At 38.3% G+C, this 27,528-nt stretch overlaps 1 protein-coding gene across 3 annotated transcripts in view; it reads left to right on the top strand.

The window, feature by feature from the left end:
- TMEM45A (transmembrane protein 45A) overlaps positions 1-27,528 on the top strand; it is a 92,304-nt gene that overhangs the window by 60,848 nt on the left and 3,928 nt on the right. For 2 of the 3 annotated variants that reach the window (XM_024120362.3, XM_024120364.3), the window contains exons 2-5: positions 1,137-1,328; positions 2,614-2,826; positions 4,254-4,438; positions 17,451-17,596. In XM_024120362.3, the coding sequence (XP_023976130.1) occupies positions 1,139-1,328; positions 2,614-2,826; positions 4,254-4,438; positions 17,451-17,596 (734 nt within the window). In that variant the 5' untranslated portion in view covers positions 1,137-1,138. Of the gene's footprint in view, positions 1-1,134; positions 1,329-2,613; positions 2,827-4,253; positions 4,439-17,450; positions 17,597-27,528 lie in introns of those variants that run through there. The other variant, XM_007121432.2, reaches the window with a different exon arrangement.

Below are 27,528 nucleotides of genomic sequence, written 5' to 3'. Positions count from 1 at the left end.
CAGAATTTACAAATTGATTTGGCTTGGTATCCCTCTGGATCGGCTGGGTTAAGCTGTTAAACCTCAACATTTTAATGACTTAACACAATAAAGGGTTGCTTCTTGCAAAAATCTGATGCAGGCTGGTTGACTGACTTTTACATTGCCGATATGCCATGCCAAGTTTGCCAAAGCACGGGAAAAGAGAGTGAAAGGAGCCATGTAGTCTCTTAACTGACTCAGCCTGGAAGTGACAAATGCCACAGTCCATTGGCCAGAACTAGAAATGTGGTTCTGATTCAAATAGAGAAGAGGCTGGGAAAAGTGCGTCAAAGAGTACGCAGATACTTGATGAGCACTAATGGTCTCTTCCACACACTTGATGCTTGATACTTTGAAATTACCTACTTAAAATTTTTTGTAGGCAATTTCATATCTTTTCAAGTTTTAAGCATAAAGGTGAAACTTTCCTGTTACTTTCTTTCAAATATGCTTAAAGTGTTAAGTGTTGATTGAGTACACACTATCTTTTTTTTTTTTTTTTTTTGCCGTACGCGGGCCTCTCACTGTTGTGGCCTCTCCCGCTGTGGAGCACAGGCTCCGGACGCGCAGGCTCAGCGGCCATGGCTCACGGGCCCAGCCGCTCCGCGGCATGTGGGATCTTCCCAGACCGGGGCACGAACCCGTGTCCCCTGCATCGGCAGGCGGACTCTCAACCACTGTGCCACCAGGGAAGCCCCACACTATCATTTTTAATAGATCTTTTGAGCTCCCTGTTAAAAACCATGAAACTTTTCAAAAATAGTTGTGAGATTTAGGTAAGTCATTTCACTTCTTTAAACCTGAATCCCAGTTGAAAATGTGACTTAACCCCTCATTCGTGGGTATGTTGTGAAAATTAGATTAGAGATCACATGTAAAACACTTGACACAGTGCCTAGAACAAGGTAAGTGTTCAACGAATGTGGATTTTTCCTCTTTTTGGTACTGTTGATATTGTAATGGATCTACCACTGTCGACAGTAATACTGGATCCTCTGACTCAGAGGTGTATCCATCATCATCAGAAGATAGTGTACTTTACAGGAATAAGCGATGTTTTGGCCAAATTCTGGAAATGAAATGTCTTCATCTTCTATATGTTCTTATTTTGGTAGTCATGGGGAATTTCAAAGGCCATGCTCTCCCTGGAACCTTCTTCTTTATCTTGGGGATTTGGTGGACAACAAAGTGCATTCTGAAATATGCCTTCAAAAAGCACAAGCGGACTTTCTACCTTGATTCCAAAGTATTATTCCATCGAGTAGAAATTTTGGAGGGAATCATAATAGCTGGAATGGCTTTAACTGGTGAGTGACCGTTTTCTGTGTTCTGTCTGCTTTTTGGGGTATTTTCACATGCAAAGAGAAGATTCAATATCAAAACAAGAAATTGCTAAAATAAAATTTTTATTCAAAAATACCCCAATACATATTCTAATTGTAATTTCTATCTGATATAATTTACTAGAAGGTGATACTTCATGTTTATACAAAGGGCTATTCCTTAATGAGTTAGTCATAGCAATTAACTTGCCTGCCCATTCAAGGTGAATTTCCTTTCTAGAATTAGTTGGAGCCTTTAAAATAATTTTATATCAATTATTCTGATGCCTGAAAGAGTAAACTCTATCGGAAACCATTTTTCAAAATGACACCAAAATAATCAAATGATTATGGGAAGGCTTCAATAATAAATCATTGCTGATAGGCTGTCCAGATGGTCAGGCTGAAGAAAAGTTATCTCCTGCGCTCATCCTCTTTGTGTGATTACTAAATTAGAGAGGGAGGTTGGGCCAGATGAGTGTAAGGCCTTTCCATTGGCTCTATGATTCTGTAAAAATGTTCTGTGTTTTTAAAGTTCCACTTCAGCCTTTCCGTTATGAAAGGGAAAACTTCCTAATTTTCCTTTGGATTTCTTCATGCTTTGTTCATGGTGATAGGTCTTTGCCATGGCCATACAACTACAGAGCAACCATTTACAAAGGGAGGAATTTCGTTGCCAAATTCTATAGATTAATAAATAAAGAAGCATCTTCAAGAAAGCTTAAATATTTGTGCAACTGACTAGACTATATGCTGTATCTGTCTTTGCTTTCTCGGTTATCCTTAATTGGGGAGAAGCTGAACTCTAGCATTTTAATCCTGAACCAAGCACAACCCCCTACCCAAAGACATAGTGTGTAAGAAGGAAGTAATCAGATGCCATAGAACTAATCTTACAAATATAAATCCAAAATTACTCAGGATTTATCTAGTCATTAAATTAAAACAGGAACTAAGACCATCAGTGGAACTGATCAGGGAACTCAGTGGAACTAAGATCATTAGCTTTGAAGATCTGAAATAGCTGTTTGACTAAATTTGCTATCTTTGACTAAAAGTGATTATTTGAAGCTCTAAAACCGGTATTTGAAGCTCTAAAACCAGCCTAAAGAACCAGTGCTCAGCTGTTAGGGAACAGCCCCGAAAGATGAATCAATGTCATAAAAGGACACTATATTGGACTAAGCAGTAGGCTGATCCTTCTGTATCTTCCTGCTTTCTCAATAAAGTTATGGAAAGATTGCTTAAAGTGTGATATGTCCTTCCGTAGGCATGCTTGGAGAACAGTTTATTCCTGGAGGACCGCACCTGACCTTATATGACTACAAAGAGGGCCAGTGGGTCCAACTCCTGGGCTGGCATCATTTTACCATGTACTTCTTCTTTGGGCTGCTGGGTGTGACAAACATCTTATGTTCCACCATCAGGTCACTTCCTGCCTCCTTTACCAAGTTAATGTTAGCAAATGCCTTATTTGTGGAGGGTAAGTATGAGTATTTTCGTATACCTTTCACTATTATTGGACATTTATCTAGCCCTTTACAATAATACTCCTTTAGTGTCCTGTGCAGCCTTGATCCACAGGGCCATCTGTTTGGGTCATGGTGAGCTATTGAGATGTCCTAGACAGGATGCCCAAGTTTTTCCTTCCCTACTGACTCATTTAGTACAGCTAGACAAGCACAATCATTCAATGTGTTTTATTCACATTTCACATCTGTCTTAAAGAACCACCTACCATGGTTATTTATCTCTGGTTTATCCTGGAGATTATCATTATTTCCATCTTTAACATGTGAAACTGAGCTCAGAGTAGTGAAGCATATATATCCTCAAACGAGGAGACCACTCACAGCAGAGTAGCTTCCATACCTACAAACTAGCCTTTTTAATATTGATATAGTAAAACTCCACCATTACACGATAAGCAGGGTCCAAAAAATTCAGTCACAGAAAAACGAGGGAGGTCCTAACGTTTTTTTGTTCAGTTGGCCTCCCTGTTACTATATAAGGAAACACTGAAAAGAAGTATTTAGTGATTTGTTTTCATTTATTTCATATGTAAAGGATAGATTTATCATAGAACTGAAAAAGCCCCCAGTTATCAGCAGGCAGTCATTTCCTAACGTCCACCTTGCCTCCCACATCTAAAGGTAAGGGCTTTTGCCAAACGCTCTTTGAAAACAAGAGCTAGATAAAAGTTGGGCACCGACAACTAAGCATGATTCTCATTATCTCAGGATGTTACCATATTTTGAATGGACATCCTTTCCTCCTCATCCAAATGAAAAGAATGAAGCTGAAGCCGGAATCTGTCCATGGGATTAAAAAATGTAGCTAGCTACTGCTTCTTGGGAGCTTCCAGAGAATCTTGTCATACCCATCAAAGTGCACTTTTATGATTTGTGTGTATATCTGCTGCCTCCAGTGGACTGAATTCCTTAAGGCGAGGCTTTGTCTCATTCCTCTGCCTATTCACCCTAACTCCTGCTGCCCTACTCTCATCATGCTTATTATTTATCCTTTTGCATAAAAGGTGCTTTGAAATATAGTTGGTTGAAAATGTCATGACATATTGGAGGAGAGAATAAAGGTTGGGGAAGGGAAAAGGAGATTTCAAAGATTCCATCCTAAAGAGGTAGTGGTGACCCAAAAATGGTAGAGGTTTCCATTATTGTGGGAAGCAGTGGGCACCTGATATTTCGGACAAAGAAATGTGTGTGTTTGTAAAGTTGTGTGGAGAGAGAGAGAGAGAGAGAGAGAGAGAGAGAGAGAGAGAGAGAGAGAGAGAGAGAGAGAGAAACAGTAGGTGAGAGAGAGAGAGAGAGAGAGAGAGAGAGAGCGAGAGCGAGAGAGAAACAGTAGGTAGTTTCATTGAAAAAGACAAACTATTTTTTCTCCCTGTATCAGGTTTTGTCTTCTACAATCACACTCATGGTCGGGAAATGCTGGACATCTTTGTGCACAAGCTTCTGGTCTTGGTCATCTTTTTGACAGGCCTGATTGCCTTCTTGGAGCTCTTCATACTGACCAATATAACTGTGGAACTTCTGAGGATAAGCTTTTTCCTACTTCAGGGAAGCTGGTTCTGGCAGGTGAGTTGGGCCTCCAATTAATGTACCTGGTGTCTCCACTGATAACCTTCTGTCTTTGATTGGTGGGTGTTTTGCTCTAGAACCCGGAGACTTCCTTCTGATGTGCTGCTGGTAGTGAGAATGTGGACCTTTGAGAGGTGATGTTTCTTTGAGTGGCCCGGTGGCCCTGGTGGGAGCGGTGATAGAGCAGCAGGGAAGGAGGTTGGGTGTGTACATTTTCATCACACACCTGAGTATCCATTTTGTAGGAACTCTGAGCCGGTGCTTTTAGCTGGAAGCAGTTCCTGATGCTAAAGCAGCTTAAAGCCTAACGGGTAATAAGCTCAAGAAACATATGGAAGGCAGGAAAGGGAGGAAATTATTATGTATTGAGAAACAACTATGTGCCGGCCACTGTGCGGGACTTTTACACGCACATTGTTTCATTTTGTCCTCATGATGACTTGGACGTTAGATATTATTATCCACAATTTACTGACAAAGAAGACTCAGAGAGACCAAGTTACTTTCCCAGGATCACACAGTAATGGAGCTAGCATTTAAATGTGGGTCTGGGGCTTCCCTGGTGGCGCAGTGGTTGCGCGTCCGCCTGCCGATGCAGGGGAACCGGGTCCGCGCCCCGGTCTGGGAGGATCCCACATGCCGCGGAGCGGCAAAATGTGGGTCTGTCTGACTCCAAATCCCAGGCACTTTCCATTTTACTGTTGACTCCCTAACGTTGGAGTGTTGAAAACATGTATTCCAATCAGTGAACATATACTTTATAGAGACTGATAAATCATAATCCAACATACATATATAGATGTAAAGAAAGTCTGGGATGAAAGGTGAATGTGGTTTAATCAGGGAAGATTTCTTAGAGATTTTTAGTCACTAAAGTGCAGGGATTTGGAATGAGGAGGTTATTCCAAGGATTTGCATTTCAGCAAGGAGTGGTAAGAAAGCACTGGTAGGCAAAAGGAAGAGAAACATCATGGTCAAAGCATCATGGCTAGGAAAGATGTGATATTTAAGCTTATGGGGGACTAGAAAGGCAATTGGAGCAGAGGCTAGTAAAGAGAGGACTAGATTCAGGGCTTATTTTTATTTTTATTTTTTAAAAATTTTATTTATTTATTTATGGCTCTGCTGGGTCTTCGTTGCTGCGCGAGGGCTTTCTCTAGTTGCGGCGAGCAGGTGCCACTCTTCATCGTGATGCGCGGGCCTCTCACTGTCGCGGCCTCTCTTGTTGCGGAGAACAGGCTCCAGACGCACAGGCTCAGTAGTTGTGGCTCACGGGCCTAGTTGCTCCGCAGCACGTGGGATCTTCCCAGACCAGGGCTTGAACCCGTGTCCCCTGCATTGGCAGGCAGATTCTCAACCACTGTGCCACCAGGGAAGCCCAGGGCTTATTTTGAAGGAAAAATGATATAGAAAAAATAACAAATACCTTATCATGTGATAAAATTGATAATCGGTGAATTTAACCGGCTGGTATACAGAAGTTGTTCTGTGAGATTATTTGTCATCTGCTGAGAAGCGAAATAGAATGGCATGTAAAACATGATTATGCATTCTATATCTCTTGATTGGAATGTTTTGCTATGTACATGTATTGCCGATTCAAAACTAAAAATAAATTTAAAAAAATTTAAAAGTCATAACTTCCGGTCAAGATGACACAGTGAGTTTATGCTTCAGTGTATCGCCTCTTCTTCAAACATATAACAATGACACATAAACTATCAAAAATACCTATAAAATAAAAAAGAAATCAAAAGAAGAGAAAAGTAAATGAAAGTAAGAGAATAAAAAATACGTAGTTGCAGTTAAACAACACAAACAAAAATAGGGCAAGCCGCCTGTGGGCCAGACACAGAATAGAAATGCATAGCCAGAGTAGAGCTGGGCTGCAGGCCTGTGGGCTCCAGGTCTAGGGTAAACATGGCAGTTGGTTCTTTGGCTCCAGGGCAGCTAAAAGGAAATTGAAGGGTTCCTCTTGATGTGGGGATAAAACCAGGTTCTTGGAACTCTTTTTAGTTATATGTTTCCATATTCTCTACTCCTAATTCCTTTCCATCCATTTGATCTTTCACTTTCTGATAGAGGTCTGTTAAAATTTTATCTTATAGTTATGGATTTGTCAATTTCTCCTTATTTTCAATTTTTTCTTTAATGTCATGAGGCTGTATTCTGCTTCTCCCTTTCTAGTTTTTTGAGTTGAATGTTCACTTATTTTCAGTTTTTCTTGTTTTTAAATAAATACACCTAAGGCTATAGAATTTCTTCTATACACTACTGTAGCTACCTCCTGTGAGATTTGGTGTGTGGTAGCTTTCACTCTTGGGCAATTTTTTTTTTAACATCTTTATTGGAGTATAATTGCTTTACAATGGTGTGTTAGCTTCTGCTTCATAACAAAGTGAATCAGTTATACATATACATATGTTCCCATATCTCTTCCCTCTTTAGTCTCCCTCCCTCCCACCCTCCCTATCCCACCCCTCTAGGTGGTTACAAACCACCGAGCTGATCTCCCTGTGCTATGCAGCTGCTTCCCACTAGCTATCTATTTTACGTTTGGTAGTGTATATATGTCCATGCCACTCTCTCATTTGTCACAGCTTACCCTTCCCCCTCCCCATATCCTCAAGTCCATTCTCTAGTAGGTCTGTGTCTTTATTCTCTTGGGCAATTTTGAATGTTGCATTTTCTATGTGCTTTCCTTTTTAATTTATGAGTTATTTAGGAGTGTTCTTTTCAGTTTCCAAAAATATTTTTTCTTCTTATTATTTATTTTCACTTCAATTGCTTTGTATGTATTCTCTTTGAAATGTGTTGGGACTTCCTTTGGGACATAGCCCGATGTTAGTGGTAGAAAATGTTCCGTGTATTTGAAAAGAAAGTATATTCTGTCTTTGCTGTGTTGAAGATTCTACATATATTTACTAAATCAAGTTTCTTAAAGAGCTAAATATTCAAATAAAGAAGTGAGAAAGTAAGAAAAAAGGGGAAGGCTTCCCCGGTGGTGCAGTGGTTAAGAAACTGCCTGCCAATACAGGGGACATGGATTCGAGCCCTGATCCGGGAAGATCCCACATGCCGCGGAGCAACTAAGCCCGTGCGCCACAACTACTGAGGCTGCGCTCTAGAGCCCACGAGCCACAACTACTGAAGCCCACGCACCTAGAGCCCGAGCTCCGCAACAAGAGAAGCCACTGCAATGAGAAGCCCACGCGCAGCAACTAGAAAAAGCCGCGCGCAGCAACAAAGACCCAATGCAGCCAAGAATAACTAATAAATAAGTTTATTAAAAAAAAAAAGAAAGGGGAAACCCAAAGAGAGTTGAAGAAAGGAATAATAAAGGTAAGAGCAGAATTAATGAAACTAATTTGAGTTCCATTAATAATTAATGATTAATTAAATATCTGAGGGAGGAAGCTGTGGGCTGTCACAACTGAGAATAGGTTGGCTTAATTTTGTCCCTTTTGGCAGAGAAATAATCTTTTCACATTTCCCCAGAAGCTTTTCTAAGGAAGAGATATGAAGTTAAAGTCTTGGGGAATAAATCTGAGATTATTTTAAAAATTTTCCAGCCATCATTATGTCTAGACTAGTATCTTTCTTTACTTGGCAGCCAGACTAAGTAACATTTGGGACTTAAAGGAAAATGAACATTTCATACCAATGCAAACACACACACTGGCAGGAAATGAAGCTTTAGCCATAGTACATCTCCCCCGCCCCCTCCCTGTTAGATTCCTCTGAAACAAAAATGTTTCAGGGACTTAGGTGAATTTATTATGCTTCCGTGTTTTGTTGCTATGAATGTTTATGCCCCAAACTCTATCTCAAGCTAATACTATTACATTGTGATTTCCTTTTCACCATATTTTTTTCTCTCGCTACTTCTCCATACATGGTTAATATTAAACACAATACTAGCACTTAAACAATATATAGGCAGATTAGAGAAAAGGTACACCTAGATTCTTGGAACCATAAGTATGGAGAGGTGAACTGAATGAGGCAAGTGCTCACAGTGGCCATTTTAAAAATAACTCATCTATAAATAATTAGGTAATCGACAAACCTGGAGGGAATTCCCCTCCCAACCTATTAAAAATGGTTTATTTCCTAAACCACATTACAGCCAAATATATTTTCTCAAAAACCTAACCATGATGCAATTTAAAAAAGAAAAAAAAAATCCCTTGGGTCCATTTATTCCATGAATCATGTTTTCTGAGTTTGTGTGTGGGACAATATTTCTAAAGCTCACTTTTGCGCTTTGTCATTCCCAAATTCCCACCCTTCGTTGTCAGAGCCATGGCGCAGAGAGAATCGGGAAATGAAGAAGACACACCTGCTGCCTTTGCTTCTCAAGACTTTGGACAATTGCTTCAGCTGTACCTCCCAGCTCCACTAATTGCACCAGCAACTCCCATGATCCCCAGATCTCTAAGCCCAAACTAAAACCCAGCCTTGTCTTACCTTTAAGAACGATAAAAGTTCATTTGAAAATGACAAAAAGACCCAACTAAGCAGCAGTGGTCTGAGGTCTGATATGGTAGATCAAACACTTGCTTAGGCTTAGAGTGTTGAAATAAGTGACTGGAAAATAAGAAATAAAACACTAGGAAAGTCAAACTAACCTATAGGTAATGGGCCCTGGCTGGATGCCTGTTAGAGAAGATTATTATTTACATTTTAAATGTGATACTAATGAAGCTTAAACTAGTCAAAAACAGATGTTCAGGAGTGACATACAAGATATAGCAAGAAAAAAATTCTTTTTCAGACCTTTTTTTCTTGGCATTTTATATTAGGAAGGAAATTAGGACAGCAGATGAAAGAATAGTGACTGACTTTTACATTTAAAGGAAGATTTAATGGGTTGTGGCATTATCTGGCCTTAATTTTCAGCTTTCCTAATTTACTTGGGTTTAGCCTGAAGTGACTTTCCAAATGTTTCTATGGCTTTCAGTATAATCACATCTGTTAACTCCGTTCACAGGCTTCACAGTGGCCTTCAGTCAAATATTTAGCATTCAGTATATTAGGCTCTGAGGATCCCAGTGAGATTAGCAGTAGAGGGTGCTCAAAGTTTCTCTTTTTCTGGTGTAAAACAGTAAATACTTTGGTAAAATTGATGATGACTGAGAGATTTCATTTTGGAAGCTCCAAAAAAGAGTTGTGACTATGGCATGGAGGCAGAAGTCTGTGAGCCTCCAGGTCAGGCAGACCTGGGTCTGAATTCTGGATCTACCATATTAATCACATGACCATAGACTAGCTATTCTGTGTGCTTAAGATTACTCAAATAAAAAATAGAAATGATGTCTCATGAGACTGTTGCTCGAATGAAATATTCCAACCTGAAAATACCTCATGCCTTGAGGAGATATTGTTAATTCCGTAGGAGGAGGGTTGAGAAAGCTTCCAGAAGAAGGTGAACTTGAGTTGGGGTTTGAAAGATGGATGAGAGTCACCAGTGTGTCCAGGCTTGAGCTTTAGGACAGTTGATACTCTTCTGCTTATTTCAGCCTTAGCTCCTTCCTGTATTAGTGTCCTAGGGCTGCAGTCACAAATTCCCACAAGCAGGAAGACCTAAAACAATGGAAATTGATGCTTCACTGTTCTGGGAGATGGAACGAAGAATCAAGGTGGCAGCAGGTTGATTCTTTCTTGGGGGCCCAAAGGGAGAATTTGTCCCACACTACCCTCCTAGTCAGTTGCCAGCAATCCTTGACTTGGAAGTATGACTCCAATCTCTGCCTCCATAGTCACACCTGTGTGTTTCTGTGCACCTGTGTCTTCATATGGACTTCTTATAAGGACACCCATCATTAGATTCAGGGCCAGTTCTGATCCAATATGACCTCATCTCATTTGGATGACATCTACAAATAACTTATTTCCAAATGAGGTCACATTCACAGGTATCAGGGGTTAGGGTTTCAACATGCCCTTTTAGAGGGCACCATTTAACCCACAACAGCTGCTAAGTCTTCCCTCTGGGAGCTGGAGCAAATCACTCCCCAAGCAGGGGTAGATGGGTGGTGTGGACGGCATTGAAGGAACATAGGTGACACTGGTAGGTGGGAACTGGAGAGCTGGTCCATTGTGCATTAAACTCAGCCTCCCTAAAAGGCCCTTTCTTGACCCAGAATTTCTCTGTCATCCTCCCTGAATTGATGAGAGAGGAGGACATGAGAGGCAGATTCTCATGGTCCTGACACCCTAGCTAAAATGGCTGGGCCCCTTGAACTGAGAATTGACTACATGACTTGAGTTTCCTTCTTGTCATTTCCAAACAGTGAGCACAGAGGAGCCAGCAAGTCTCGCTTTCTCCCAGGGCCTTCAGAGACCTGGGCTCTGGTCACTGGGGTCTCCACAGTGAGCTTTCCTAATAGTATATAAAGGGGTATTGCAAAACACAGATATGTCCAAACAGAAGGCAAACTAGCTGGGTGGCATTTTCCTCCTGGAGTTTCTGGATACTGTAGGTTCAGATCTCTAATCTGATGACTGATCTATCTTTTGCCAGTGGTGTTAGCTCCTCATCCCTTTAGAACGTTACCATGTCCTAATTCAGAATCCCCAGCCCTTGGTGGGTGAGGCACAGCAGCAATGATGCAAATACTTCTGTAACTGTTTGGAGATGGAAGGGCAGGCTTGTGCATTATTTAGTTGTCTTATCTCTAAAATAGAGACAACAAAGGGATTCTGTCTCCTGGGATGTAGAGGAGGGCAGGAAGGAGTTATTACACAGTACCTTGCTAATTTCAACTCATGATATTTTGGAAAAAATTATGCATGTGACATTGGTTAATAAATAAAACGCAGAGCACCAGAGTAAAAATAAAGACCTCTGGATTGCTCCATTTGGTCAGGCAACTACCAACCTGAATGATGAATCGATGGAGAGCACATGCTGTAGCTCATGCTTTGGAAAAAAAAATAGAAATATTTCTATTTTTAGAAATAAGCTGAGACTGCAGACTTTTGTGTGAAGTTCCCTAATTTTTTAAATGTTGAAAACTAATTCAAATTATTTTAAAAAGTGTGCAGGCCAGGCAAAGCATGTCTGTGATGCAGATGTGGCCCAGGGTCTGCCAGTCTCTAATCTGTGTTTTAAGGGTAAGACAGTACCATGTCTTCATGGGACCAACTACCATCTCAGTACTGATTGTCCAAACTGTATCAGAACTGCTGAGATGACTCACATGGACCCTGTTGTCCAGGCCACTGTCCTTCATACTGCTCCACTGAGAAAGGCTAAATGATGAAAGAGAGTGTGGGGTAGAAGAAAGAACATACAGAGTTTTGTAGCCAGACGCTCCTGGTTTGGAACCCTTAGTCAGTTGACCATTTTGCAATGTTGGGGAAGTTACTGAAGTCTCTTAGTTCCAGTTTTACTCTCTGTAATATGGGGATAATGATACCTTCTTCCTGGGGTTGTTGTGAGAATGAAAATTACTGTGAAGTTTATGTGCATGACTGTGGTTAAAGTGCCTGACACATGGCAGTACATCTACCAAGTGGTACAAATGGCAGTTCTCCTTCCAACTAAAGGGAATCCTTTAAAATGGGAAACAGGAACAAGTGATTAAGGCACAAATCTTAGCTTTCCCCGATTTATTCACATTACTTGAAATTTCAGACAGAAATGGTTTCACTCAATATTATAAACTAAATGCTTTTTTTTCCCCTGTAAGATTTCATTTATTAGATGTATGATCAGGAGCAAATCACTAAACCACCCAATTTTCTCATCTAGTTAAAGAGGATAGCAATACATTAACTTCGGATAATAGCACATTATTGGGGACTTCCCTGGTGGCACAGTGGTTATTGGAACCCTGTCTTAGTCAGTTGACCATTTTGCAATGTTGGGGAAGTTACTGAAGTCTCTTAGTTCCAGTTTTACTCTCTGTAATATGGGGATAATGATACCTTCTTCCTGGGGTTGTTGTGAGAATGAAAATTACTGTGAAGTTTATGTGCATGACTGTGGTTAAAGTGCCTGACACATGGCAGTACATCTACCAAGTGGTACAAATGGCAGTTCTCCTTCCAACTAAAGGGAATCCTTTAAAATGGGAAACAGGAGCAAGTGATTAAGGCACAAATCTTAGCTTTCCCCGATTTATTCACATTACTTGAAATTTCAGACAGAAATGGCTTCACTCAATATTATAAACTAAATGCTTTTTTTTTCCCCTGTAAGATTTCATTTATTAGATGTATGATCAGGAGCAAATCACTAAACCACCCAATTTTCTCATCTAGTTAAAGAGGATAGCAATACATTAACTTCGGATAATAGCACATTATTGGGGACTTCCCTGGTGGCACAGTGGTTAAGAATGCGCCTGCCAGTGCAGGGGACACGGGTTGGAGCCCTGGTCCGGGATGATCCTACATGCCACGGAGGGGCTGGGCCCGTGAGCCATGGCCGCTGAGCCTGCACTAGAGCCCGCGAGCCACAACTACTGAAGCCTGCGTGCCTAGAGCCCGTGCTCCGCAACGAGAGAAGGCACTGCAGTGAGAAGCCGGCACACCTCAATGAAGAGTAGCCCCCGCTCACCGCAACTAGAGAAAGCCTGCACGCAGCAATGAAGACCCAACGCAGCCTAAAAAAAAAAAAAAAAAAAAAAGACCACATTATTGAAGGGCCATAGTAAGGAAACCTCCTAAGCACTGTAACTGACACATAGTTAGCTAATATGATAGACATTTGTACAATTATCCATGTAATTATCTTGGTTTTGTATTTCATTTGGATCTTGAAACCTGACATCTGTTCCTCTATCTACCTATCATCTATGTATCTTAATTTTTTATTGGAGTAAAATTCATATAACATAGAATTAACCTCCCTCCCTCCCTCCCTTCCTTTTCCAGTTTTATTAAGGAATAATTGATGTAGAGCCCTGTATAAATTTACAGTGTACAGCATAATGATTTCACTTACCTAATGAAATGATTACCAAAATAAGTTTAGTGAACATCCATCATCTCATGTGGAAACAAAATTAAAGACAAAGAAAAAAATTTTTCCTGTGATAAGAAATCTTAGAATTTACTCTAACTTTCATATATAACATACAGCAGTGTTAATTCTATTGATCATATTGTACATTATGTTACTTATTTATTGTATAACTGGAAGTTTGTACCTTTTGAGTGCCTTTATCCAATACCTCTTCCTCCCACCTTCCACTTCTGGTAACCACAAATCTGATCTCTCTCTTTTTCTAAGAGTTTGTTTGTTTGTTTTTGAAGTATAATTGAAAAATAAAAATTTTAATTGTTAGTTCCTCATGCACAACATAGTGATTTGATATTTCTATACATTTCAGAATGATCACCACAATACTCTAGTTGCCATCTGTCACCATACAAAGATATTACATAATTGTTGACTATTCCCAGCACTGTACATTTCATACCTGTGACTCATTTATTTTGTGACTGGAAGTTTGTACCTCTTCATCTCCCTCACTGATTTCTCTCATCCCCCCCCACCTCTCTCCTCTCTGGCAACATTTTATGCATTTTAAAGTGTATAATTCAGCAGCGTTTAGTACATTCACAGTGTTGTGCAACTATCACCTCTATTTAGTTCTAAAACATTTTCATCACCCCAAAAGGAAACCACAGATCCGTTAACCAGTCATTTCCTTTTCCTCTCCTCCCAGTCCCTGGTTACCACTCTGCTCTCTGTCGCTATGGATTTACCTATTCTGGTTATTTCATGTAAACAGAATCATGCAATATGTTACCTTTGTGTCTAGTTTCCTTCTCTAACATAATTGTTTTCAAGGTTCATCCATGTTGTATTATATATTAATATGTCATTTTTTATGGCTGAATAATATTGTTATATGGAAATACCACATGGTGCTTATTCATCATCAGCTGATGGACATTTGGATTGTTTTTAACTTTTGGCTCTTGTGAATAATGCTATGAACATTTGTGTAGAAGTTTTTGTTTGAATACCTGTTTTCAATTATTTGGGGTATGTATAGTATCTAGAATGAAATTGCCAAGTCATGTGATAATTCTATATTTAACTTTTTGAGACACTGTCAAATTGTTTTCCACATAGCTGTACCATTTTACATTCTCACCAGCAATGTTTAATGATTCCAATTTCACCATATCCTTACCAACACTTGTTACTTATTATTATTATTACCATCCTAGGAGGTGTGAAGTGGTATCTCATAGTGGTTTTGATTTGCATTTCTCTAATAACTAATGATGTTCATAATTTTTTCTTGAGCTTATCGACCATTTGTACACCTTCTTTTGGGAAATGAGTCTTCTATTCCTTTGCCTATAATTTTTTTTTGGCTTTTTGTTGAGATTTAGGAGTTCTTTATATATTCTTGATATCAATTCCTTACCAGATATATGATTTGCAAGGATTTTCTCCTATGCTGTGATTGTCTTTTCATTTTCTTGATAGTATCCTTTGATGCACAAAAGCTTTTTTTTTTTAATAGCTGAGCTTTGTTTTTATTTATTTATTTATTTTTGGCTGTGTCGGGTCTTCATTGCTGTGCACGGGCTTTCTAGTTGTGGTGAGCAGGGGCTACTCTTTGTTGTGGTGTGTGGGCTTCTCATTGCGGTGGCTTCTCTTGTTGTGGAGCACGGGCTGTAGGCGCAAGGGCTTCAGTAGTTATGGCACGTGGGCTCAGTAGTTGTGGCATGCAGGCTCTAGAGTGCAGGCTCAGTAGTTATGGCACATGGGCTTAGTTGCTTTGTGGCATGTGGGATCTTCCTGGACCAGGGCTCGAACCCGTGTCCCCTGCATTGGCAGGTGGATTCTTAACCACTGTGCCACCAGGGAAGTCCCCACAAAAGCTTTTAATTTTGATGTGTTTTTGGTGTCATGTATAAGAAATCAGCACTAAATCCCAGGTCATGAAGGTTTTTCCTTAGTTTTCTTCTAAGAGTTAGGATTTTAGTTCTCATATTTAGGTTTTTGATCCATTTTGCATTAATTTTTGTATGTGGTGTAATGTAAGAGTCCAAATTCTTTTTTTTTTTTTTTTGCATATGGATATCCAGTTTTCCCAGCACCATTTGTTGAAGAGCTTTGGTTTCCCCATTGAATGGCCTTGGCACTCTTTTCAAAAACCAATTTACTACAGGTGTATGGGCTTATTTCTGGACTCTCAATTCTATTTCATTGATCTGTATGTCTACCATTATGTTAGTACCACAATGTTTTGATTACTGTAGTTTTTGTAGTAAGTTTTGAAATCAGTAAGTGTAAGTCTTACAACTTTGCTTTTCTTTTTCAAGGTTGTTTTGGCTATTCTGGGTCCCTTGTAATTCCATATAAATTTTAGGATCAGCTTTCTATTTCTGCAAAAAAGACTACCGGGATTTTGATAGGGATCATACTGAGTCTGTAGATTGCTTTGGGTGTTATTGCCGTCTCTCTCTCTCTTTTTTTTAATGTGCCTATGAAAAAGGAATTTTAAAAAACTTTTATTATGGTAAATCTTAAATATATACAAAAGTAGTGGTATTTATCAATTTATCATCCAGTGTATTGGTCAGGGTTCTCCAGAGAAACAGAACCAAATATATACATATATATATTTTATATATAATTGTATCTATATCTATAATATATCTATATCTATAGCGAGAGGAAAGAGAGAGAGAGATTTATTTTAAGGAATTGGTTCCCATAATTGTGGAGGCTGAGAAGTCCCATGATCTGCCACCTGAAGGCTACAGACCCAGGAAAGCTGGTGCTGTAGGTCCAGTCCTGAAAGCAGAGAGCTGATGGTACAAGTTCTAGTTTGAGGCAGGAGAAGACCAAAGTTCCAGCTCAGCGGTGGGGCAGAGCCAATTCTCCCTCCCTCTGCTTTTTGCTCTCTTCAGCCCTCAATGGATTGTTTGATGCCCACCTGCACTGTGGATCTGCTTTACTTAGATTTTTACTGATTCAAGTGCTAATCTCATTTGGAAATACCCTCACAAACACACCCCAAAATCATGTTTAACCAAGTATCTGTACGTCCTATGACCCAGTCAAGTTGACATGTGAAATTAACCATCACATTTAACACTTTTTAACATGCCCGATCTTGTTAGATCTAGAGGTTTGATCAGATTCATGTTCTGTTTTTTTATTGCCATCTTAACAATATTAAATGCTCCAGTTCATGAACATGAGATATACTTCCATTTATTTAGATCTTCTTTGATCACTTTCAACAATGTTTTGTAGTTTGCAAGGTACAAGTCTTGAACCTCCTTGATTAAATTTATTCCTAAGTATTTCATTATTTTCAATGCTATTGTAAGTGGAATTGTTTTCCTAACTTAATTTTTTTGATTGTTCATTGCATGTTTTATGTGTTGATTTTGTATCCTGCAAGTGTGCTAAATTAATTTATTAGCTCTAATAGTTTTTTTGTGGATTCTTCAGAATTTTCTGTATATATAAGATCATATCATTTGTGAATATAGTTTTACTTCTTCCTTTGCAATCTGGATGCTCTTTGTCTGTTTTTCTTGACTAATTGCTCTGGCTAGAATTTCTAGTACAATGTTGAATAGAATTTGTAAAATAAGACACCCTTGTCTTGTTCCTGATCTTAGGAGACAAGCTTTCAGTCTTCATCATTGAATATAATGTTACCCGTGGGCTTTATTTTAAAACCTTTTTTTTAAAACTCTGATTTTGAAATAACTGAGTTAAACTGCACAGCTTAGAAACCTAACACATCATCTGAAAGTCCACCAATCCCCAGAGATGATTACTATTCATATTTTGAAAATTGATCTGTAAATATCCTTAACATTTTTTCCAAAAGTATGATCTAGTAGATACTGTCTATATTACTAAAACAGGCAGCAGATATCTTATCTGTAGCATCTCAGGTAATGGGAGTTATCTGTTACCATTAATCTTGAAATGAAACATTTTGAAATGTACCATCTTTGGGAATATGCCTGGTATTTTTTAATGTGTGTTCTTTGTTTTAAATTACAGATTGGGTTTGTCCTTTATCCCCCCAGTGGAGGTCCTGCATGGGATTTAGTGGATCATGACAACGTTATGTTTCTCACCATATGCTTTTGTTGGCATTATGCAATAGCCATTATCATCATTGGAGCAATTTATGCCTTTGTCACCTGGTAAGTTAGTGATTTTTGTTCATGGAAGTTCTATTTTTTGGTATATGATCATCAAGACTCGATTTTACTGAACTTTAAGTTCAAAGAGGTATTTCATTCCTTAGCATTCCACAAAACAGGGTAATATAGCAGAAAATTATCTGCAAACACAAACATTTCCAATAAAAAGAATAAATGCTGGTTTTCGGGGCAGGACAGGAATAAAGATGCAGACATAGAGAAAGGACTTGAGGACACGGGGAGAGGGAAGGGTAAGCCGGGACAAAGTGAGGGAGTAACGTTGACATATAAACACTACCAAATGTAAAACAGATAGCTAGTGGGAAGCAACTGCATAGCACTGGGAGATCAGCTCAGTGCTTTGTGACCACCGAGGGGCACCCCTAGGGGTAGGGAGGTGGGAGGAAGATGCAAGAGGGAGAGGATATGGGGATATCTGTATACATATAGCTGATTCACTTTGTTATACAGCAGAAACTAACACAACATTGTAAAGCAATTATACTCGAATAAAGATATTTTTTTAAAAAAAGAAAATAAAAAATGGAATGAATGAGAAAACTAAAAAAAAAAAAAAAAAAAGAATAAATGCTGGTTTAAAGTTGGAATAGCTAAAAAGTGTCTCTGCTGTGCTCCTAACCTATGCATTACCCTTCAGCACACTCTTCTGTGCCTCCATGTCTTTGCATACGTTGTTTTCTTATCCAAATAGTCCTCCCCACACCTTCAGTGAGCCCTCCATTTGCCCATGTTTACGTCAGTTATAGCACTTCCCAAGCTTGGTGTCATTTTTGACCAACATGTATGTCTCCCATTAAATTTGAGTATCTGGTTAATTCGACATTTCCTGTAATATTTCTAACAGTAAGATTCAGTTGAACTATACATGTTTTTACAAGGACTTTGATACAATGTTTCATGATGGGTGAGAAGCAATATAACAGATTGCTAAGAATCCATGTTCCTAGCTCTGCTGCTTGTCAGCTGTATAACTTTGGGTAAACCATTTAACCACATTAAATATCAGTTTTGTCATTACAAAATGGAGATAATAGTACCTAAATGAGATCACATATTTAAACTGCCTACAACATAATAAGAGCTCAAGGAAGATTCTTCTTGTGTTTTTTTTTTCGGTTTCCTGTGATAGATTTCTTTTTAAATTGAAGTGCAATTGACATACAACATTATACTAGTTTTAGGTGTACAACATAATGATTCAACTTTTGTATACATTGCAAAATGACCACCACAATAAGTCTAGTTATACCATCTGTTACCATACAAAGTTACAAAAATTTTTTCTGTGATGAGAACTTTCAAGATTTACTTTCTTAGCAACTTTCAAATCTGCAATACAATATTATTGATTATAGTCACCATGCTGTATATAATATCCCCATGACTTTTAAATTTTATTTATTTTTTTCATTTTTAAAAAAACTTTAAATTTTATATTGGAGTACAGTTGATTAACAATGTTGTATTAGTTTCAGGTGTACAACAAAGTGATTCAGTTATACATATACATGTGTCTATTCTTTTTCAAATTCTTTTTGCATTTAGTTTGTTACAGAATATTGAGTGGAGTTCCCTGTGCTATACAGTAGGTCCTTGTTGGTTATCCATTTTAAATATAGCGGTGTGTACATGTCAATCCCAAACTCCCTAAATATCCCTCCCTCCTACCCTTCCCCCCTGGTAACCATAAGCTCATTCTCTAAGTCTGTGAGTCTGCTTCTGCTTTGTATATAAGTTCATTTGTATCATTTTTTAGATTCTGCATAGAAGCAGTCATATAATATTTCTCTTTATCTGTCTGACTTACTTCACTCAGTATGACAATCTGTAGGTCCATCCATGTTGCTGCAAATGGCATTATTTCATTCTTTTTAATGGCTGAGTAATATTCCATTGTATATATGTACCACATCTTCTTTATCCATTCTTTTGTCAATGGACATTTAGGTTGCTTCCATGTATTGGCTATTGTAAACAGTGCTGCAATGAACATTGGGGTGCATGTATTCTTTCGAACCATGTTTTTCTCTGGGTATATGCCCAGGAGTGGGATTGCAGGATCATATGTTAGCTCTATTTTTAGTTTTTTAAGGAACCTCCATACTGTTCTCTTGGAGCAATTTATGCCTTTGTCACCTGGTAAGTTAGTGATTTTTGTTCATGGAAGTTCTATTTTTTGGTATATGATCATCAAGACTCGATTTTACTGAACTTTAAGTTCAAAGAGGTATTTCATTCCTTAGCATTCCACAAAACAGGGTAATATAGCAGAAAATTATCTGCAAACACAAACATTTCCAATAAAAAGAATAAATGCTGGTTTTCGGGGCAGGACAGGAATAAAGATGCAGACATAGAGAAAGGACTTGAGGACACGGGGAGAGGGAAGGGTAAGCCGGGACAAAGTGAGGGAGTAACGTTGACATATAAACACTACCAAATGTAAAACAGATAGCTAGTGGGAAGCAACTGCATAGCACTGGGAGATCAGCTCAGTGCTTTGTGACCACCGAGGGGCACCCCTAGGGGTAGGGAGGTGGGAGGAAGATGCAAGAGGGAGAGGATATGGGGATATCTGTATACATATAGCTGATTCACTTTGTTATACAGCAGAAACTAACACAACATTGTAAAGCAATTATACTCGAATAAAGATATTTTTTTAAAAAAAGAAAATAAAAAATGGAATGAATGAGAAAACTAAAAAAAAAAAAAAAAAAAAAGAATAAATGCTGGTTTAAAGTTGGAATAGCTAAAAAGTGTCTCTGCTGTGCTCCTAACCTATGCATTACCCTTCAGCACACTCTTCTGTGCCTCCATGTCTTTGCATATGTTGTTTTCTTATCCAAATAGTCCTCCCCACACCTTCAGTGAGCCCTCCATTTGCCCATGTTTACGTCAGTTATAGCACTTCCCAAGCTTGGTGTCATTTTTGACCAACATGTATGTCTCCCATTAAATTTGAGTATCTGGTTAATTCGACATTTCCTGTAATATTTCTAACAGTAAGATTCAGTTGAACTATACATGTTTTTACAAGGACTTTGATACAATGTTTCATGATGGGTGAGAAGCAATATAACAGATTGCTAAGAATCCATGTTCCTAGCTCTGCTGCTTGTCAGCTGTATAACTTTGGGTAAACCATTTAACCACATTAAATATCAGTTTTGTCATTACAAAATGGAGATAATAGTACCTAAATGAGATCACATATTTAAACTGCCTACAACATAATAAGAGCTCAAGGAAGATTCTTCTTGTGTTTTTTTTTTCGGTTTCCTGTGATAGATTTCTTTTTAAATTGAAGTGCAATTGACATACAACATTATACTAGTTTTAGGTGTACAACATAATGATTCAACTTTTGTATACATTGCAAAATGACCACCACAATAAGTCTAGTTATACCATCTGTTACCATACAAAGTTACAAAAATTTTTTCTGTGATGAGAACTTTCAAGATTTACTTTCTTAGCAACTTTCAAATCTGCAATACAATATTATTGATTATAGTCACCATGCTGTATATAATATCCCCATGACTTTTAAATTTTATTTATTTTTTTCATTTTTAAAAAAACTTTAAATTTTATATTGGAGTACAGTTGATTAACAATGTTGTATTAGTTTCAGGTGTACAACAAAGTGATTCAGTTATACATATACATGTGTCTATTCTTTTTCAAATTCTTTTTGCATTTAGTTTGTTACAGAATATTGAGTGGAGTTCCCTGTGCTATACAGTAGGTCCTTGTTGGTTATCCATTTTAAATATAGCGGTGTGTACATGTCAATCCCAAACTCCCTAAATATCCCTCCCTCCTACCCTTCCCCCCTGGTAACCATAAGCTCATTCTCTAAGTCTGTGAGTCTGCTTCTGCTTTGTATATAAGTTCATTTGTATCATTTTTTAGATTCTGCATAGAAGCAGTCATATAATATTTCTCTTTATCTGTCTGACTTACTTCACTCAGTATGACAATCTGTAGGTCCATCCATGTTGCTGCAAATGGCATTATTTCATTCTTTTTAATGGCTGAGTAATATTCCATTGTATATATGTACCACATCTTCTTTATCCATTCTTTTGTCAATGGACATTTAGGTTGCTTCCATGTATTGGCTATTGTAAACAGTGCTGCAATGAACATTGGGGTGCATGTATTCTTTCGAACCATGTTTTTCTCTGGGTATATGCCCAGGAGTGGGATTGCAGGATCATATGTTAGCTCTATTTTTAGTTTTTTAAGGAACCTCCATACTGTTCTCCATAGTGGCTGCACCAACTACATTCCCACCAACAGTGTAGGAGGGTTCCCTTCTCTCCACACCCTCTCCAGCATTTACTGTTTGTGGATTTTTTGATGACAGCCATTCTGACTGGTGTGAGGTGATATGATCATCTCAATATTTGCAGAAAAAGCTTTTGACAAAATTCAACACCCATTTATGATAAAAACTCTCCAGAAAGTGGGCATAGAGGGAACATACCTCAACATAATAAAGGCCATATATGACAAACCTACAGCTAACATCATACTCAATGGTGAAAAGCTAAAAACATTTCCTCTAAGGTCAGGAACAAGGCAAGGATGTTCACTCTTGTCACTTTTATTCAACATTGTTTTGGAAGTCCTAGCTACAGCAGTCAGAGAAGAAAAAGAAATAAAAGGAATCCAAATGGGAAAAGAAGTTAAACTGTCACTGTTTGCAGATGACATGATACTATACATAGAAAATCCTAAAGATGCTACCAGAAAACTACTAGAGCTCATCAACGAATTTGGTAAAGTTGCAGGTTAAAAAAGTAATACACAGAAATCTGTTGCATTTCTATACACTAACAATGAAACATCAGACAGAGAAATTCAAGAAACAACCCCATTTACCATCACATCAAAAAGAATAAAATACCTAGGAATAACCATACCTAAGGAGACAAAAGACCTGTGCTCCGAAAACTATAAGACTTATTTATTTTATAACTGGAGGTTTGTACCTCTTGATCCCATTTCCCCCCCCTTTTTTTTTCTTTGCGGTATGCGGGCCTCTCACTGTTGTGTCCTCTCCCATGGCGGAGCACAGGCTCCAGACGCGCAGGCTCCGGACGCACAGGCTCTGGACGCGCAGGCTCAGCGGCCATGGCTCACGGGCCCAGCCGCTCCGCGGCATGTGGGATCCTCCTGAACCAGGGCACGAACCCACGTCCCCTGCATCGGCAGGTGGACTCTCAACCACTGTGCCACTAGGGAAGCCCTTGCCCACCTCCCCCAACTCTGGCAACCATCAGTCTGTTCCCTGTATCTATGTGTTTTGTTTTGTTTGTTCATTTGTAGGTGGACTCTCAACCACTGCGCCACTAGGGAAGCCCTTGCCCACCTCCCCCAACTCTGGCAACCATCAGTCTGTTCCCTGTATCTATGTGTTTTGTTTTGTTTGTTCATTTGTTAGATCTCACAGGTAAGTGAAATCATATGGTATTTGTCTTTCTCTATCTGCCTTATTTCACTTAATGTAATACCCTCAATGTCCATTTAATTCTTTTTTATGGCTGAGTAGTATTCCATTATGTACATATAAATATAAAATATTTATATTATATATTATATGTATACATATATATATAAACATATATATAAAACATCTCCATTATCCATTCATCCATTGATAGACCCTTAAGTTGTTTCCATATCCTGGCTATTATAAATATGCTGCAGTGAACCTAGGGGTGCCTTTATCTTTTTGAATTAGTGTTTTCATTTTCTTCAGATAAATACCCAGAAGTGGAATTGCTGGCTTATATGGTAGTTCTATTTTTAATTTTTTGAGGAAGCTCCATGCTGTTTTCCACAGTGGCTGTACCAATTTACATTTCCACCAACAGTGCATGAGGGTTCTCTTTTCTTCATATCCTGGCCAGCACTTGTTATTTCTTGTCCTTTTGATAATAGCCATTCTGCAGGTGTGAGGTGATATCTCACTGGGGTTGTGATTTGAACTTCCCTAATGATTAGTGATATTTAACATCATTTCATGTGCCTTTTAGTTATCTGTATGTCTTCTTTGGAAAAATGGCTATTCAAATTCTCTGCCTATTTTTAAATTGGAATTTTTTTGTTGTGGTGGTTATTGGGTTGTCTGAGTTCCTTATATATTTTGGATATTAACCTTTTATCAGATATGATTTAGGAATATCTTCTCCCATTCAGTAAGTTTCCTTTTTATTTTGTTGATGTTTTCCTTCACTGTGCAGAAGCTTTCTAGTTTGGTGTAATCCTATTTGTTTAGTTTTGCTTCTACTGCCTTTGGAGTCAGATCCCCAAAATATCACCAAGAGTGATGTCAAGGAGCTTACCACCCATGTTTTCTTCTCAGATTTTTATTTTTATTCTTATTTTATTTTATTTTTAATCTTACAGTCAAAACTTTAATCCATTTTGAGTTAATTTTTGTGTATGGTGTAAGATAGTGTTCCAGTTTCATTCTTTTGTGTGTGGATGTCCAGTTTTCCCAGCACCATTTTTGAAGAGACTGGCCTTTCCCCATTTTGTGTTCTTGCTTCCTTTATCATAAATTAATTGACCATATATGTGTGTTGTTTTTAGGCTCTTTACTCTGTGCCATTGATCTATAGGTCTGTTTTTATGCCAATATCATACTGTTTTGATTTTACAGCTCTGTAGTATAGTCTGAAATCAGAGCGTATGATGCCTCCAGCTTTGTTCTTCTTTTTCAAGAGTGCTTTGGCTCTTCAGGATCTTTTGTGATTCCATACAAATTTTAGGATTGTTTGTTCTATTTCTGGGAGAAATGCCTTTGGAATTTGGTAGGGATTGCATTGAATCTGCAGATTGTTTTGGGTAATATGGACATTTTAACAATATTAATTCTTCCAATTCATAAGCATGGAATATCTTTCCATTTATTTGTGTCTTCTTCAGTTACTTTCATCAATGTCTTACAGTTTTCAGTGTATAGGTCTTTCATCTCCTTGGTTAAATTTGTTCATAGGTATTTTATTCTTTTTGATGCAATTGTAAATGGGATTTTTTTTCTTACTTTCTCTTCCTGATAGTTCATTGTTAGTATATAAAAGTGCAACATGTTTGCATATTGATTTTGTACCCTACAACTTTATTAAATTTATTTATTAGTTCATATTGATTTTGTACCCTACAACTTTATTAAATTTATTTATTAGTTCTAACAGTTTTTTGTTGAAGTCTTCAGGGTTTTCTATACATAGTATCATGTCATCTGCAAATAGTGACAGTTTTACTTCTTCCTTTTCAATTTGGATGCCTTTTTTTTTCTTGCCTAAATGCTCTGGCTACGACTTATAATACTATTTTGACTAAAAGTGGTGAGAGTGAACATCATTGTTTTGATCCTGATTTTAAGGAAAAAACTTTCATGATTTCATCACTGAGTATGATGTTACCTGTAAGCATGTAGTATATGGCCTTTTTTATGTTAAGGTACATTCTCTTTATATCCACCTGTTGAGAGTTTTTATCACAAATGATGTTGAATTTTGTCAAATGCTTTTTATGCATCTCTTGAGATAATCATATGATTTTAATCCTTCTTTTTGTTAATGTGACATATCACATTGATTGATTTGTGGTTGTTGAACCATCCTTGCATTCCTGGAATAAATCCCACTTGATCAGGGTGTATGATCCTTTTAATGTATTCTTGAGTTCAGTTTGCTAATATTTTGTTGAAGATTTTTGTACCTATGTTCATCAGTGATATTGGCTTGTAATTTTCTTTTTTGTGTGTGATGTCCTTGTGTGATTTTGGTGTCAGGGTAATGTTGGCCTTGTGAAGTGAGTTTGGGATCATTCCCTCCTCTTCAGTTTTTTGGAAGAGTTTGAGAAGGATAGGTATTAAATCTTTTTTGAATATTTGGTACAATTTACCAGTGATGCCATCTGGTCCTGGACTTTTCTTTGTTGGGAGTTTTTTGATTACTGTTTTAATCTCCTCACTAGTAATTAGTCTATTCAGATTTTCTATTTCTTGATGATTCAGTCTTGGAAGATTGTATGTTTCTAGGAATTTATCCATTACTTCCAGGTTATTCAATTTGTTGGTGTATAATAGTTCATAGTAGTCTCTTTTGGTATAATTGTAATTTCTCCTCTTTTATTTCTGATTTTATTTATTTGAGCCTTCTCTCTGTTTCTTTTAGTGAGTCTAGCTAAAGTTTTGTCAATTTTGTTTATCTTTTCAAAGAACCAGCTCCTTGTTTCATCGATCTTTTCTATTTGTCTTTTAGTCTCTATTTTATTTATTTCTGCTCTGTTCTTTATTATTTCCTTCCTTATAGTAAATTTGGGCTTTGTTTATTCTTCTTTTTTTAGTTCCCTTAGGTGTAAAAGTTAGGTTATTTATTTGAGATTTTTCTTATTTCTTGAGGTAGGCCTGTACTGCTATAAACTTCCATCTTAGAACTGCTTTTGCTGCATTGCACAGAATTTGGTATGTTGTATTCCCATTTTCACTTGTCTCCAGGTATTTTTAAATTTCTCCTTTAATTTCTAACACTGGTGCTAGCAGGTTAGAAAGCGACTGCAAAAATGGTGGCTGCTAGTGCTGGTGCTAAAAAAATAGATGGGGCAGAAAGCAAAAATGGTACCTGCCAGTGCTTCCATTTCTGAGAGAGAGTTCTAACAGATTTCTCCCTTGCTGGCAGATGCTTTAAAATTAACAAATGTATCACATTCACATATGGTCTAGACACTTTTCAAACTGTGGCTTTTGTTCTGGATTGCCAGGTGGGTGAGTCTGCATGCAAGTCCTTTAAGAGTGGAATCTCCATTCCTTACAGCCCTTTGGTTTCTCTGGACGTCAGCTCTGTTGGTTTTCAAAGCCAGATGTTTTGGGGTCTCATCTCACCAGTGCAAGTCCCAAGGGTTGGGGTGCCTGATGTAGGGCACAAATTCTTGCTCCTCGGGGAAAAGCTCTGTATCTTTGAGATCCCTTCCGATTGTGGGTCTCCACACCAGCGGTGGGGTTTTTGGTGAGACTGTGTCTCTGCCTCTTTTACCCATCTCAGTGTGGACCTCTTGTCCTTTGCTGTGGAGGAGCTGTTTGGCTTGTGTTCAGGTCTTTTTTTTTTTTTATAGGCAATTGTTCCTTATGTAGCTGTAGATTTGCTGTGTCCATGGGAGGAGGTGAATTCAGGACCTTCCTAGGCTGCTCTCTTGAACCACCTCCCCCATCCACCCTTGTTCTTTTTATTATTCTTCTCGTTCTTGTTCTCCTCCTTCTTTATAAAAAAATATATGAGGTGTAGACCCTATGGGGAGAGAGAGGCAATTTAAATACAGTACAATAAATGGAAATAGTGTAAGAACAAAGCACTATTGGAGCCCAGAGGAGGCCTCCTCACAATTGAGAATTAAGCTGCAACTTGAAGGATGAGTAGGAGTAGAAAGGAGTGTACGTGGTTCCTTATTATTTCCATTAGCATGATAACTAATGCCAAACCACAGTTGGCCTGGCTGATCCCAACTACTAATCATGCAGACTCCAATCCTTCAGACTTTAGCACTGATTGAAATGTTGTTTATCTGCAGCCTTCATTATGTAGCTATGAGCTATGTGTAGTTATTGAGCACTTGACATGGGCCTAGTGCCACACTAATTTTAATTAATTTAAATATCCATATATGCATAGTGACGACCATATTGGATAGTACATATCTAGCAGGTGCTCTAGATCCCTAAATTAAAGTAGCTGGTTCTAGGCCCAGTGGGGTCTCAGCTTCTGCCCCAGCTAGCTTTCTAGTCCTCTCTGTAGACATTTGCCCAGGTTACCTCTCCTGCTCTGTGCTTCTTTGAGCTTCACTGCTGTAGGAGCTTTGGCACTGTGTCTCTGCATAAGGAAACCATTTCC

This window comes from Physeter macrocephalus, chromosome 1, assembly GCF_002837175.3.
Source record: "Physeter macrocephalus isolate SW-GA chromosome 1, ASM283717v5, whole genome shotgun sequence".
Lineage (NCBI taxonomy): Eukaryota > Metazoa > Chordata > Mammalia > Artiodactyla > Physeteridae > Physeter > Physeter macrocephalus.
Note: the sequence above shows the minus strand (reverse complement) of the source record. Positions and strands in the feature narration are given on the sequence as shown.